General features: G+C 50.1%; 1 protein-coding gene across 1 annotated transcript in view; it reads left to right on the top strand.

Annotated features, from left to right (window-relative positions):
• The first annotated feature begins 5,942 nt into the window (after positions 1-5,942).
• The window catches only part of TGM4 (transglutaminase 4), an 18,766-nt gene continuing 9,252 nt past the window's right edge, over positions 5,943-15,456 (top strand). Inside the window, 3 exon segments of the mRNA XM_007131015.3 lie at positions 5,943-6,036; positions 7,038-7,135; positions 7,138-7,171. Of these exon segments, the coding sequence (XP_007131077.1) occupies positions 5,943-6,036; positions 7,038-7,135; positions 7,138-7,171 (226 nt within the window).

Below are 15,456 nucleotides of genomic sequence, written 5' to 3'. Positions count from 1 at the left end.
GTGGCCAGCCACACGTGGGTGAGGTCACGGGGCCTCAAGAGTCAAGCAAGACAAAATAATAATAGTTGAGATGTAAAAGAAAGTCAAGGGCCTTTAGTTCCTCCTTAAGCTTTGCAGATACTAAAACCCCCACCAGGTGGAAGAAGTTAACTGCGTGCTGACCACCAGCACGTAGCCCCCAGACCAGCTGGAGCTGAGGATTGATAATACTGACCCTGTGATACCACCTTCTTACCTCCCCATCAACCAATCAGAATTGTGCACAAGCTGACTGCACACCTCACAACCCTCTCCCTCACCTTGCCTTTTTTTTTTGGTCACACCACGCTGCTTGCGGGATTAGTTGTTATTTCCCAACTAGGGATTGAACCCCATCAACCAATCAGAATTGTGCACAAGCTGACTGCACACCTCACAACCCTCTCCCTCACCTTGCCTTTTTTTTTTGGTCACACCACGCTGCTTGCGGGATTAGTTGTTATTTCCCAGCTAGGGATTGAACCTGTGCCCTCAGCAGTGAAAGCATGGAGTCCTAACCACTGGACCGCCAGGGAATTCCCTCACCTTGCCTTTAAAAACCCTTCCCCCAAAAGCCATCGGAGAGTTTGGGTCTTTTGAGTATGAGCTGCCCATTCTCCTCGCTTGACCCAGGTTGGGTGCATTGGCAAGAAACGCTGCACTTTCCTTCACCACAACCTGGGGTCAGTAGATTGGCTTTATTGCATTTGGGCTAGTGGACCTGGTTCAGTAACATAGAGGTGGCACCTGATGGGCTACAACAGAAGTGCTGGGCTGAGCACTTAATGCCCATTTGTCTCAGCTCATCTGTGTAACCCCACAAGGTATGTTCACCCCCATCTTACAGGTGAGGAAACTGAGTCTCAGAGGGGCCCACGCTGGCTGGAAATCCAGCTCTGCCCGGCTCTACCTCACCGCAACGTCAGATTCTGGAGCCGAAAAGAGACAACGGGGGAAATGAACATTCTCTTTTCTTTTTCTTTCTTTATTTTATTTTATTTTATTTTTTTGGCTGCGCTGTGCGGCTTGTGGGATCTTAGTTTCCTGACCAGGGATTGAACCCGGCCCCTTGGCAGTGAAAGCGCAGAGTCCTAACCACCGAACTGCCTGAAATTTCCTCTCTTTTCTTTCTTTATTCCACACGGTGTGTTGCTGACAGGTCTGAATGTTCTCCATGCTGACTTCCTGAAAAAGGAGATGCCATTCCTCACCACACATTGCAGTTCCAGATGTGCAAACTCTGCTCTGGTGAGGCCTAGTGTTTACCTGTGGCTGGCGCTCTGCAGGCCCTGCAGGCCTGGGACAGCGCACCTGCAGCTCACCTGTGCACGGGGTTCAGGGACCGGACCATGCGGATTCTGATCCTCAAGTCTGATCTAGGAGTGTCTTTTCTTCCCTGGTCCTCAGTTTCCCCATCTGTAAAGTGGAAATGATATGGGGTGCAATGAGGATGCAGTGGGAGATGGGAGAGACCTGGCCCGTGGTGAGTCCTCCCTCCTCAGATGCTCCTGTTCCTTGGCTAGGAGCTGGGGGACGGCTGGGGAGGGGCAGAGAAAAGAGAAGAAACTCAGCTGGGCAGCTGCTTTAGAAGGGTCTGGGATGTTTCTAGAGATGAGTCATAGGGCTGAGGTTTGCTGACACCATGGAAGTGTGGGCTGGAGGCAAGTGGGCAATAGTGATTAAAACACCACACCTGGGGTAATAGATAATGGAAATGGCTCAGCTGCTGGGTATGATTGGCTATATCTATGGGCATATGTGCAATTAGGGGAACAGATCTACAGATCTGGTGACAGGGAATGGGATAAGAGGGACGGTCTTGCTTCTTTAATGCCATTTTTTAAGTTCTATAAATAGGTTTAGTAGATCAGCTTTACAAGAGGGTATATGACACCACTTCCTGGGAGAGAGCTTTCATTCCTTCTCCAAGGGAGGGACAGGCAGAGGGTCTCCTCAGATGTGCTGGTGGACCTTACAGTCAGAACGGTCTCCATGCCCATTTGTCTCAGCTCATCTGTGTAACCCCACAAGGTATGTTCACCCCCATCTTACAGGTGAGGAAACTGAGTCTCAGAGGGGCCCACGCTGGCTGGAAATCCAGCTCTGCCCGGCTCTACCTCACCGCAACGTCAGATTCTGGAGCCGAAAAGAGACAACGGGGGAAATGAACATTCTCTTTTCTTTTTCTTTCTTTATTTTATTTTATTTTATTTTTTTGGCTGCGCTGTGCGGCTTGTGGGATCTTAGTTTCCTGACCAGGGATTGAACCCGGCCCCTTGGCAGTGAAAGCGCAGAGTCCTAACCACCGAACTGCCTGAAATTTCCTCTCTTTTCTTTCTTTATTCCACACGGTGTGTTGCTGACAGGTCTGAATGTTCTCCATGCTGACTTCCTGAAAAAGGAGATGCCATTCCTCACCACACATTGCAGTTCCAGATGTGCAAACTCTGCTCTGGTGAGGCCTAGTGTTTACCTGTGGCTGGCGCTCTGCAGGCCCTGCAGGCCTGGGACAGCGCACCTGCAGCTCACCTGTGCACGGGGTTCAGGGACCGGACCATGCGGATTCTGATCCTCAAGTCTGATCTAGGAGTGTCTTTTCTTCCCTGGTCCTCAGTTTCCCCATCTGTAAAGTGGAAATGATATGGGGTGCAATGAGGATGCAGTGGGAGATGGGAGAGACCTGGCCCGTGGTGAGTCCTCCCTCCTCAGATGCTCCTGTTCCTTGGCTAGGAGCTGGGGGACGGCTGGGGAGGGGCAGAGAAAAGAGAAGAAACTCAGCTGGGCAGCTGCTTTAGAAGGGTCTGGGATGTTTCTAGAGATGAGTCATAGGGCTGAGGTTTGCTGACACCATGGAAGTGTGGGCTGGAGGCAAGTGGGCAATAGTGATTAAAACACCACACCTGGGGTAATAGATAATGGAAATGGCTCAGCTGCTGGGTATGATTGGCTATATCTATGGGCATATGTGCAATTAGGGGAACAGATCTACAGATCTGGTGACAGGGAATGGGATAAGAGGGACGGTCTTGCTTCTTTAATGCCATTTTTTAAGTTCTATAAATAGGTTTAGTAGATCAGCTTTACAAGAGGGTATATGACACCACTTCCTGGGAGAGAGCTTTCATTCCTTCTCCAAGGGAGGGACAGGCAGAGGGTCTCCTCAGATGTGCTGGTGGACCTTACAGTCAGAACGGTCTCCATTCTCTTCAGTCAAGACGAGACAAGTAAAAAAAAAAAAAAAAAAAAAAGACGAGACAAGTACCTACTATGTTCTGGGCTGAGGGCCCCCTGCTCAGCATGGACAGCAGGACGTCACGGTCCCCAACATCAGGGGATTTATAGTGCCCCCGAGTTCACGTGCATCCCTCTCACAAACATTTACCTTGTATCACTCACCCGCTCACTCAGCAAATAATGCCGAGTACCTACTGTGTGCCAGGGAACATCCCAGGCTCCAGGAATCAACAAGTAAAGCAGTGCCTGGCCTCCCAGACCTGCCCATTCTAGTGGAGGGAGTCGGACAGGAAGCCAACAAGAGCACAAGGTCATTTCAGACAGGGACACATGGGCCCAAGAAACCAAAGCAAGAGGGTCAGGGCAAGGCAGGAGGGTTCTCCTGGGAGGTGGCCTCCCTGATGGGACCCACACCCCATGCAGGAGCCACCACTAAAGACCTGAGAGCAGGGTTCCCAGTGGGGGCACAGTGTGTGACCCCCAGGGAGGCCACACTGGCCATCAGCATTGTCATGAACTATCTCTCTGAGGACCAGAGGCTGGTCATTGCAGGGAGGAGAGGGAGGGGACTGAGCGGGCTGGAGAAGCTGCACGGAAACCATGTGCAGGCTATAAGGAGGGGTTGGATTTGATCCCAAGAGCAGTAGGGAGTTCCCAGAGGTCATGACATAACCTGACCAACGTTTTCTTAAGTCCTCCGACAGCTGGCAGGGTGGGCAGTGCCATCTGCCTCTTCCAGGTGAGAGAAACAGATGCTAAGCCGCTGGCACTGGCTGTCCAAAGCAAATGAGCCTGTGCATCTGAGCAGAGCCCAGCGAGGGCTAAACAGGCAGGGAAAAGAAGCAGGTGGGGGACACGTATGTGGCAGAGGCACCGGGAAGTGCCACACGCGGAGACAAGAGGGAGGCCTGGGTTCTGTTGTGGTGAACAGGGAGGCCGTGGAGAACAGGAGGCAGAGGAGATTCATCCAAGTTGAGCAGAAAATGAAACCTGGACCCTCGGGGCAGAGGGAGGCCTTGCGGCCCTGGCGGGCGAGGGCAGTTGGATGGGGAAAGGCTGCAGGTTGCAGAGCTGGACGCAGGGCTCCAAGTGGCAGAGGACACAAGTAAGGAGGCTTGAAGGGGGCTGGGAGCTGAGGCTTGGGCTGAGGGGGCAGCACGTGTCTTGAAGCGAGGGAACCTCTCTGGGGGCCACCATCAAGACTCCGTGCCCCTCGGGTGTTTCCAGGGCTGAATCTTGATGTTTCCAACAACATCATGATGGAGCTGGACCCGAGATCATCAGACAGATATCCCTGGCAGGCAGCCATTCACAATGAGTCCAGTGTGGAGGTGAGGGCCCCCAGGCTGTTGCATAAATGGCTGGCTGACTTCTGGCAGTTTCCTGCCTAATCTGAGGAGCCCTTTCCTTGCCGTGCTGAAGATTCACTCCCATGATGCCTTCAACACCTGAGCCCAGACCCAGTGGGCCATCTGCTTTTAGGGGGAGGCCGCCCACCCACGGTGACACCTTCACTTCCTGTCCAAGAGGCCTAAACCTCTCAGGGATGTTCTAGGACATTCAGTCAATAACGGTGCTGCAGACCAACCCCCAGCAGAGTGTAGCAGGGGCTGCGTCTCCAAACGTCTCAGCGTTTGCTTCCTCACCCTCCCCGAGGCTCTTAGCAGCTCTGACTGTGGTCAAACCTCCTACATCTGACCTCCTCCCCTTTTCATTTCAGAAGGGACAATGTTCATTGGAGTAAACAAGCAAGAAGTAAATAAAAATAACCCATCATCCCACCAATGAACTGTTGTCAATCCTTGCTTCCAGGCTTTTCTCTATGACTCTATAATGGTTAGATACAGAAGTAGAAGTGTTTTGCCTCTCACTTCATTCGCGTTATAAGATACTGTTGAATGCTCCTGTTCGTTCAGTGGTTCCCCTACAAGAGAACTGTTCATGGCGGCTCCCTGCTCTGGCATGTGGGCTCGTGGTGGCCGATCGGCCCGTCTCCTCTTGGGGGTTGTGAGGATTTACAGTTGTCCAGTCTTCCCAGGGTTGTCACAAACCCTCTCTCAGCCAGATCTTTGGACTAATCTGTGAATATTTCCTTAGGATAAATCCCCAGAAATTTAATTGTGAGGTTAATTCCAGGATTTTCTTCAGAAGCAGAATTTGCAGCTGGAAATGAGGAGGTAAGTGGGCCAACTGCTGGCCTGGGTGTTCTTCCTTCCTTGGCCTCCAGTCCAGATCCCAGACTCCCAACCCTGATTTTTGCAGCATCTGAGTGTTTTTCAGGGATTCATGAAAATCTTCCCAGGAAAAGGCCGTTGATTTAATTTTCCTTTCATTTGGAAGTCTCTGTTTTTGTAAGAAGTCTGCTGGGAAAGTTGCCTTCATGGTTATGCCTGAGAGGTGGAAGTGGGGTGGGGGAGGGAGCTGCTTTTCTTCATTCAACAAAGTATTATTTTAAAAAATTTTATTGCTGTACAACACATATAAAGGATGCATATCTTAAGGGTCCCTACGATGAGTTTTTACATATAAATACACCCATGGAACCACCACCCAGGTCAAGGTGAATAACATTTCCCACATCCTGGAAGGTCACCTGCACTCCTTTGTAACATCAAGGAGGGCCTACTGTGGGTGGTGATGGGGATGCAGCCGGGAAGGCAAAATTAAGGTCTGCCCTGTGGCTTAGCGGAATGGGGACACTGTCACAGTTCTGCTGGTGCCAGGACATGCCCCCCTCACGTAGTCCAGGCCCCACATGGATCAGTCGTGTGGGTCAGCTGCCTGGTGGGTTGGGGGCAGAGGCTCAGCGCCTTCCTTTTGCTGCAGGTGAGGGGGGTGTGGGGAGCCAGAGTGGTGCAGGCGGAGTTGTGTCAGGGGAGTCCTGTCCCCACTTCACCTCCTGTGTCCCCTCTCTGAGCCTGCTTCCCCACCAGCAAAATTCTAACAATAGTTCATTTAATGAGCTAATAAATGTTTATCTCGTAGTCCTATTGGGGCGGGGGGAGCACTATGGTCATTCCAAGTGTCTAAATGAGAAACCTGAGGCGCAGAAGAGATTAAGTAACCAGCCAAGGTTCTACAGCTGGTAAGAAGGAGAGCTGGGATTGCAACCGAGAGCCCACTGCTCCTATAAGACATCTTATAAAAACAAGCATCTCACAGGTTTTGGTGGGGGGGAGATCCTGGGTCACAAACAGAGCTGTTTTGTGACAACAACAAGCCACTGTGGCTATAACAACTTCTACCTATCCGTCCAGTCATTATCTACCCTCAAAGGCTGGGTGAAAGCCTGGGGTACCCTGGGACCGATGCCCGTCTGGGGCTCAGGCTGCTCATATTCCAACAACAGAGAGAGGGGGGTTTTTTTGCTGCCAAAGACAGCTGACATTTAACTTGCCCCCTGAAGTGCCAGGTGGTAGGCCAGGCCCTTATGTTTATATTATCTATGGAATCGTCCCAACCACCTGGGAGGCTTCCCCTCCATACTGTAAGTGAAGGGATTAAAGGTCAAAGGGGAAAGGTGAAAACACCTGCCAGGTTTCAAACCAAGTCTGTCTAGGCCCGTCGGCAGGATTCGCCGAAGCCGCCTGCTTTGCGTGGCTGCTTTTCTGTCTCAGGCATCTGCTATGCCAGTCCATCCTGGCCACTCCTGGTCTCTGGGGGAGACAGACTTGTTCCAGACGGGGTGATGTGTTAGGACTGATGGATTCTTCTGGGAGGCTTTTGTAGAGTTCAGGGTGTGGCCAAAGGAGGCTATGTCCACCATGTGACGTGTCTTTGCTTAGGTCAAGGTGGTGGTCGGCAGCCCCCGCACGCTGTCGTAGGCAAGTACCACCTGCTAGTGAAAAGTGGAAACAAACATATCTTCAAGTCTGAAGAAAACATGTACCCAGGTTTCTTTTCAACCCATGGTGTGAGGGTAACGCGAAACTCAGGTCAGCTGGGGAAATGTGTCAGGTGAGACTCACGGGAGGAGGCAAGAAGCAGCGCCTACTGTATGCCTCGCGTGGTCCGTGAGCTTTGCTTGCCGTCCAGGTGCTTTCAAACTAGGTGAAGGGACCAGACCCAGGGACAGATCATGGGCGGCTTTGGAGCAGCCCCTCTGTGGCTGAGCTCCTTGGCCTTTTCACTTCTCCCCTGCCTGACCCCCGCCATCTGGCTTTGGCCTCCACTACTGTACGGAGGCTGCCCTTGTTGGGGGCGTCACCCCAGCTTCTTACTTGCCTTCTCCGGGCGGGGCCTGAATCCTGACAGGTGTTTCCTTCCTCCTGAAAACTCTCTGCTCTTTTGGGTCTCCCCCTCCCCTCCATGTTTTCATTGGCCCAACCCCTTCCTACCTGAGGCTCCATGGGAGCCTTCGCGCAAACGGCACTGGAGGGCATTCCTCCCCCACCAGCACCAGCCCTCTCTCCCGTGGCTGCTGGGCATCTCGCCACAGCTTCACATGCGCTCGTTGGTTACCAGACCTTCTCCACACCCACACTGCTACAGCCGCCTTGAAGTTAAAAACCCAGGTGTACAAGCTAGAAACCAGGGAGCTGTTTTTTTATTTATTTATTTAGTGTTTGGAAATGATTTCAAGCTGCGGAAAAGTAGGCAAAAATGGTATAAAGAACATCCATATGCCCTTTATCCAGATCCCCTGTGAACATTTTGCCCTATTTTCTTCATCATTTTCTCTCTCTTCCTCTCTCTCCACACACACACACACACACACACACACACACACACTTTATTTTTGAACCATGTGAGAGTAAGTTACATACATTGTTGCTCTTTACCCAAAAATATTTCAGTGTGTACTTCCTAAGAATAGGAATATTCTCTTGCTTGGAAATCTTTACCCTCTGTCCCCCCCTACACACACACACACACACACACACACACACACACACACTTTATTTTTGAACCATGTGAGAGTAAGTTACATACATTGTTGCTCTTTACCCAAAAATATTTCAGTGTGTACTTCCTAAGAATAGGAATATTCTCTTGCTACACTGCTGTTATCAACTTCAGTAATTTAGTGTTGACATAACACTGTATCTAATCTACTTACTGGAATTCCAACTTAGTCAGTTGATGCAATCATGTTCTTTATAACATTTTTTTCCCTCCAGTACAGGATCCAGTCCAGGGTCACATACTGTGTTTAGCTGTCCTGTCTCTTTACCTCCTTTAATCTGGAACTGTTCCTCAGCCTTAGACTTTTTTGACATGGACATTTTTGAGTAATAGACCCCCTCGGCCCCCCCTTTTTTTCACTAGAACATTCCTCATTTGGGGTTTGTCTGATGATTCATGATCTTTATTTGTTTGTTTTTATTTAATTAATTTGTTTGTTTGTTTAATTAATATTTCTTTTTGGCCGTGCTGCACGGCTTGCAGGATCTTAGTTCCATGACCAGGGATCGAACCTGTGCCCCCCTGAAGTGGAAGCGAGGAGTCCTAACCACCGGACCACCAAGGAAGTCCCAATGATTCATGATCTTTAGATTCGGGCTATGCCTCCCTGCCTGGAATATTACATAAGTGATGCTGTGTCCTTCTCAGGACATCACATCTGGTGGCACACAGTGTCCACCTGCCCGTCATTGGGGATGTTAAATTTGATCATTTGGTCAAAGTGTTGTGCAATTTCCCTGCTGTATAATTACTATTGTTTCCTTTGTTACTAATAAGCAGTCCTTGTCTTGTGGCAACACTTTCAAGCCGTACAATATCCTGGTCCTCATGAAAATGCTCCCCCCTAGATTTACCAACCACTGACAGCTCATGCCTGAACCAACCTTCTCTATGATGGATGCACAGTGATTTTCCAACTCCAGCTCTCCCTCCACACTTACCTACTGGGCCCTGGTATTCTCCTGTAAGCAAAGCCCTCCCTTCACCAATCTGTCTATCATCTGTCTATCTGTCTGTCTGTCTAATCTATCAATCATCCATCTATGAAACAATCTATCTGTATGGACTCAGGGATCTCATTTGTTCCCAGTGGTTTACAATCATTCCTGTTCTTAATTATGTTTATGCTCAGACCGTCCCACGTTTGCCCAGTGGAAGTCCCGCACAGCTGGTCAGGAAGCGAGCATCTTTTTGATACCTGTCTTAGCTCTTGCCTCCCATGTCTTACCCCCCAACACACACTGTTTCAAACCCCTCGTGTAGACCTTGCGGGACCTCCCACCCCACCTCTCCCCCAGGCCAGGCAGCTTCCTCCTGGGACAGGTCTGCCTGTGTCCAGGGGGTGGATGATAACCCCATGTGCATGTGTGCCCTTGCTTCAGAGGACGTGGTTTTCACGGCTGATAAGACAGAATGAAATGAGAGCGTCCCCCACAGCACTGGCTACCGTTACATCTGTTGTGTCGACTCTGTCAAAGAAAAGCCCTGGAACGTTGGTCAGGTGATGAATTGGTCATCCTATGGCTGGGCCAGGCCCCACCTTTTTAGTTAGGTAGTAGCCAGTAAAGGTTATGCAGAAACGTTTGTGAGCCTCATGCCAAACCCCAACCCTATACATGTGACACTTGCCTAGAGAGGGGTAACCCTCCCCCCGTAGAGCATGCAGACAGGTGGCAGAATCAGAGCTGGGTCTAGGGTCTTTCCCATCCCCCTCTACTCTCTGCCACGCCCCCACCCCCACTTTGCAGTGTATTTATCAAAGAACCAACCACCTAACAATTATTCACAAGGAAGCTCCATTACAAGTGAAATATTGACAAAGATAAAGAACTTCTAGAACTTTTTTTTTTGGCCACCCCTCGCGGCTTGCGGGATCTTAGTTCCCTAACCAGGACTGAACTTGGGCCTGCGGCAGTGAAAGCACAAAGTCCTAACTACTGGACCAGAAGGGAATTCCAAGAACTTCTAAAACTTGAGGGAGATTTTCTAGAAGACTTTGGTCTGGAGGCCTCTGCTCAGTGGAAGGATGAATGTCTCTGTGCAGCCACGAGGCAGAGCAACAATGTGGAAGGAGGAAGGGCTCCATGGCTCTAAATGCACAAATCCAGTGGCGAGGACTTATGGCACCAGAAACTTCCAGCCTTTCATCTCACCACCTTTTACAACAAAAAAACTTCTGGAAAATGCCATACTCTACACAACTGCTTGGCTGCTCCTCCTCTCCCTGGGTCTGGACGCCTAGGATAGGATAGAAATGGGGACAACAGAGGGGGGACTCCCATGAGTGAGGCCTGCTGTATGCACTCTGCAAGGTGCTTCACAAGCATCCTCTTGTGACTCCATCCCTGGGGGGCAGTTACCATTACTACTTACAGGTGAGGGGGTGGAGGGAAACAAAATGGGAGGAAGTGGTTAGCACAGGAGGTGGGGAGCAGGTAGCGAGTTGGTGGGGGAGCAGTCACCAGAGGAAGGAAACAGCCAGAATGAGGACCACAGCAGGGTGGGGAAGAAGGGATCACCTGAATCCTAGGTAACTGCCCCTCTGAGAAAATCACGGAGTAACTTTAACAACCTCAAAGAATTATGACCATGGAACTTTCCCAGACTCTTTCTGAAGAATGAAGATTATTAGCTATTCCTTTTATTTTGGTAGTTTCCCTCTCAGATTACAAAAATAACACAGGTATTTCAACTCTGTAAATATACTAAAACCATTGAATCATCCAGCTTAAAGGGTGGATTTTATGGGCTGTAAACTATATCTCGATAAAGTGGTTTAAAATAAATATATCAATAGAATTCAAAAAGTAACACATATGGTTATCACAGAAGACCTAGAAGGCTTAGAAGATACAGAGACATGGAAAGAAATGAAATCATAATCTCCTCCCTCAGTGATAAATACTTCATGTTCTAGTGTGTGTCATTCTTTTTCTATTACTAATTCATGCTTACAGAGCTGAGATAATGTTATACGTGCACAACTTTGTAGTCTATTTTGTTTATCTTGATCACAATGGGATTTTCTCCATGGTATTAAAAACTCTGCTGGTACGTCTTTATAATGGCTGTGTCATATTCCACCCCATGGCTCTGTGGGTTTACTTAATGGCTGCCTTGGGTATAGACCTTTAAGTGGTTTCTGGTTTTCCATGCTGTGGGAGACTTCTTTGTGAGCCTGTGGGCAGAGTTCCTTGCTGGGAGATGGGTGGTCCCACAGGGTGGTTGTGAAGTGCAAATTAGGGAGTATGTGGGAACTGCCCGGTTGTCCAGTGGTTAGGACTCCATGCTTTCCCAGGGAGTGGGATCAATCCCTGGTCGGGGAACTAAGATCCTGCAAGCCACGCGGTGCAACAACAACAACAACAAAAAATTAGGGGGTATGTGTTAATTTTCTGACATGGAACAAACACTTGTTAATGGCCTCTTTCTTCATTTCCCAAAACAACTGCTGCATTTTTCTGCCAAGCCAGAGCCTCCTGGAGACCATGGAGCTGAAGCACCCCACGCCAGGGTCCAGGACCCTGTGTGCTCTGGTAGGTGTGGGAGGCCTAGTCATGACCTCCATCTCCCCTGCGTGGACGTGCCATTCAGTGCCCTGCCCTTTCTCTCTTAAAGCCTGCTCTGGGGAAAGCAGTGGCAGGGGGGCCCCTTGATTCCTAGAGACATCCCCTCATCTTGCCCATCAAGTGCACATAGGGATGGACACGACCCCTAGTTCCAGCCTCTCCTCCTCCAGGAAATCTCTGGCTGTGAAGTCAAGGCTTGGTCACCGCTGTTGGTCACACAGGTCTCAGATCAGAAGCCTCCTCTTCAGGGAGATTTTTCCTGGCGCCCCAGCCAAAGGAACCTGCTGCTCTCACATCCACCTGCTGTCTTTTCTTCATAGCACTTGTCATTCCTGAAAGTGTTTGTGTGTTCCGTGTTTACTGTCTGACCCCCAGTACCCACCCACCAATACCACTTCCCGGACCAGAACATGAGCACCTGGTCCTGTGGGGACCAGGATCCCCAGCTCTTACAGGGATCCCACTTGTTTGAACTATCACAGCTCTGAGAGTCCTTCATAAGTTTTTTATCCAAATAATAATAAATCATAAATAATATTACAGAGAATACATACATTGAATCTCAGTATAAAAAATTCTGATAATGCAGAAGCCTGTAGAGTAATTTTGCCCCAAATTTGATGCTGTCTTATACTGTTTACCAATGCTCAGCAGTTATTAGGTTTTTTCCCCTGTGCTGGACTGTAAGCTCTTTAAACTACACCTCAGTGCTAGGCCTGATTGACTATTCAAAGCTATCAAGAGATCTACATCTGCTGAAGTCTATTCTGAGTGCAGGTTTTCATCAGACCTGAGTGCAGAACCCCAGCCCTGCCGCTTGGAGGCTGACCCCACGGCTTGACCTCTCCAAGCCTCAGCTTCCGCATCTGCAAATGGTATTCACATGGAATTCACATGGAATTCACTTCCTGCCTGCAGGCTGGGCTCCAGTTGGGTAAGCAAATTATTCCAGTTCCTTTGGGACGTTCCTGGGTTTAGGTCTGAGAGTCCGTGTCCCAGGAAACCCCTCAGTCCTGGGCCAGCAGGATGGCTGTCACCCCTGTCCACCTTGCCCAGAGCAGCTGTTCTCAAATGGTTTGGTCTCAGGTCCCTTTTACACTCTTACAAATTATTGAGACCCCAAATCACTTGTGTTTATGACTTCTTTTTTTTAAGGGAATTTTATTTTTGGCTGCGTGGGGTCTTCGTTGCTGCACTTGGGCTTTCTCTAGTTGCAGTGAGCGGGGGCTACTCTTCGTTGCAGTGCACGGGCTTCTCATTGCAGTGGCTTCTCGTTGCAGAGCATGGGCTCTAGGCGCGCGGGCTTCAGTAGTTGTGGCTCACGGGCTCTAGAGCACAGGCTCAGTAGTTGTGGCACACGGGCTTAGTTGCTTCGCAGCATGTGGGATCTTCCTGGACCAGGACTCAAACCCATGTCCCCTGCATTGGCAGGCGGATTCTTAACCACTGTGCCACCAGGGAAGTGCCACGACTTTTCTTTCTGCAAATATTTACCATTTTAGAAATTTAAACTGGGAAGTTTAAAATATATTTATTTAACTGATTCTAAAAGAATAATAATAAATTCAACACGTTAACATAAATAACACATTTTTGTGAAAAATAACTATTTTTGGAAGCCTAAAATATGTCAGGAGAGTGGCAGTTTTACATTGTTCTAAAGCTCTTTAATGTCTGGCTTAATAGAAATCAGCTGGATTTTCCTACCTGCTTCTGTATTCAATCTGTCCAGGGGCATTGTTTTAGTTGCAATGTAAGAAGAAAATCTGACTTCTCCCAGATACGTAGGTGGAAAAGGCAGGCGTATCTCCATAGCCTTTTCAGATAATGGTGGATAGTCTTCTTTGATTCTACACCCATGTGTAACAATGGGTGGTTTTGTAAAGTTGATCACTGCGTGGAATCTGAAACCATGTCAATCAACTTTTCATCTTCCGTCCGTGTGGGAGAGAATGAGAGGGAGAAACACAAATAACGCCTGGGGTTTATTGTGCAAATCGTTTTGGTCACGGACCTCGGGACAACCCGGCAGGCACCCCGGGAACACTCTCCAAGGCCCAGAGAGAGAGACAGGAGCCATGGGGCTGCTCTTGTCACCTGGGTGGTGGGCAGCTGCGTTCATCTCTAGGTGAGTCTTAAATGCCCCCTTTGTGGGGTGGCTGTGACTGTGTACCTGACCCGGGGGATGCCCCCTCCATGGTCGGGGCTCCCACTCCCTCCTGGCCTGCCTGGTAGTTCCAAGTAAGTGACTGGTATTGTACCCATGGGGCCCAGGCACAGAGCGCACGGTGCCCATGGAAGGATATGCCTGCTCCTGCCGCTTTACCACCAGGCTGAGTTCTCCAGCCCAGGGCGGTGGGCTGAAATGTGAGGAAGGAGAGGAAAGGAGACTGGGCCGCCAGCAGGCGAAGCTTGTACTGGTCTTGCTCTAGCTCTCAGGGGTGCGGGTGGACTTGCACCCTTTTTCCAAGCTCTGTGACCCTGGGCGAGGCTCTGAGCTTCTCTGGGTTTCTGTCGGCTCATCCTTGGGTTAATACGAGGACTCAGTAACGTGTAACAAGTATGTGTTATGCCTGACACGTGTGGGCCTGTTTGTACCTATTCCCAGGTGATTCTTATGTGTTGGAGTTTGGGAAGCAGTGGGTTAAGCCACTGCTTATTTTGAGGACACCAGCTCAGAGACATGGGGCAGGCGGCCCAAGTTTGCACAGCAAGGTGGTGGTTGAGTCAGCAACACTGACTCCCAGGGCAGTGCTCCCTCCCGACATCTGGGCACCTCTTTAAGCCTGTGACCCAAGCTTGAGCACCCAGACGTTGCGGCAGTCACTTCCGAGGTTAGGTTAGAAAAGATTCCATCACATGTAAGGGAATCTCAGGACCCAAGCTGACTTTGGAGGCCTCTGCTGTAGGCCTGACAACTTTTCCCCTCCCAGGTCCCTGGTTAATATTGCTCCTTCACCCCTAGAAATATGCTGCTGTCCGTGGGCCTGCAGGAGCTACTGTGAGTCTGTGGCCATAAGGCAGGGCTTCTGGTCAGGGCTGCCTGACTAGCACTCCCACCCTGGGCAGGGGAACCGGATGGGCAGTTAGCATGTTGGTTGTCTGCTGCCATGTAACACGTTACCCCCAATTGTAGGGCCGTAACACAACAAATGCTTATCATCTTGCAGTGTCTGCAGGTCAGGAATCCAGGCACAGTGCTCTAGCTCAGGGTCCTTCAAAGACTGTAGGCCTCTTGGGGCTCTTGACTGGGTTGGGGGCAGGCGCTCACACGTGGCTGCTGGCAGTCTCAGGGCAGGGACATCAGTTCCTCACCATGTGGGCCCCTCCACAGGGCTGCTCACACCAGGTAGCTGACTACTGTCAGAGCCAGTGAGCGAGAGAGGGAGACCCCAGGATGGAAGCTGCAGCCTCTTTGTAACCTCGTCTCAGAAGTGACATCCCCTCACTTTGCCGTGCTCTGTTGTCTAGAAGTGAGTCACTGGGTCCAGTCCACATTCTGGGAGAGGGGCTTCTGCATGAAGGAGGAGGGCATTACTAGGGGCCCTCTTAGAAGCTGCCTACCACACCTGGGAAGAGGAATTTGCTTTGTTCCATAGGAAATATAACACCGCCCATTAGGATTTTTTTTTTTTTTTTTCGGTATGCGGGCCTCTCACTGTTGTGGCCTCTCCTGTTGCGGAGCACAGGCTCCGGACCCGCAGGCTCAGCGGCCATGGCTCACGGGCCT

This window comes from Physeter macrocephalus, chromosome 18, assembly GCF_002837175.3.
Source record: "Physeter macrocephalus isolate SW-GA chromosome 18, ASM283717v5, whole genome shotgun sequence".
Taxonomy (NCBI): Eukaryota; Metazoa; Chordata; class Mammalia; order Artiodactyla; family Physeteridae; genus Physeter; species Physeter macrocephalus.
Note: the sequence above shows the minus strand (reverse complement) of the source record. Positions and strands in the feature narration are given on the sequence as shown.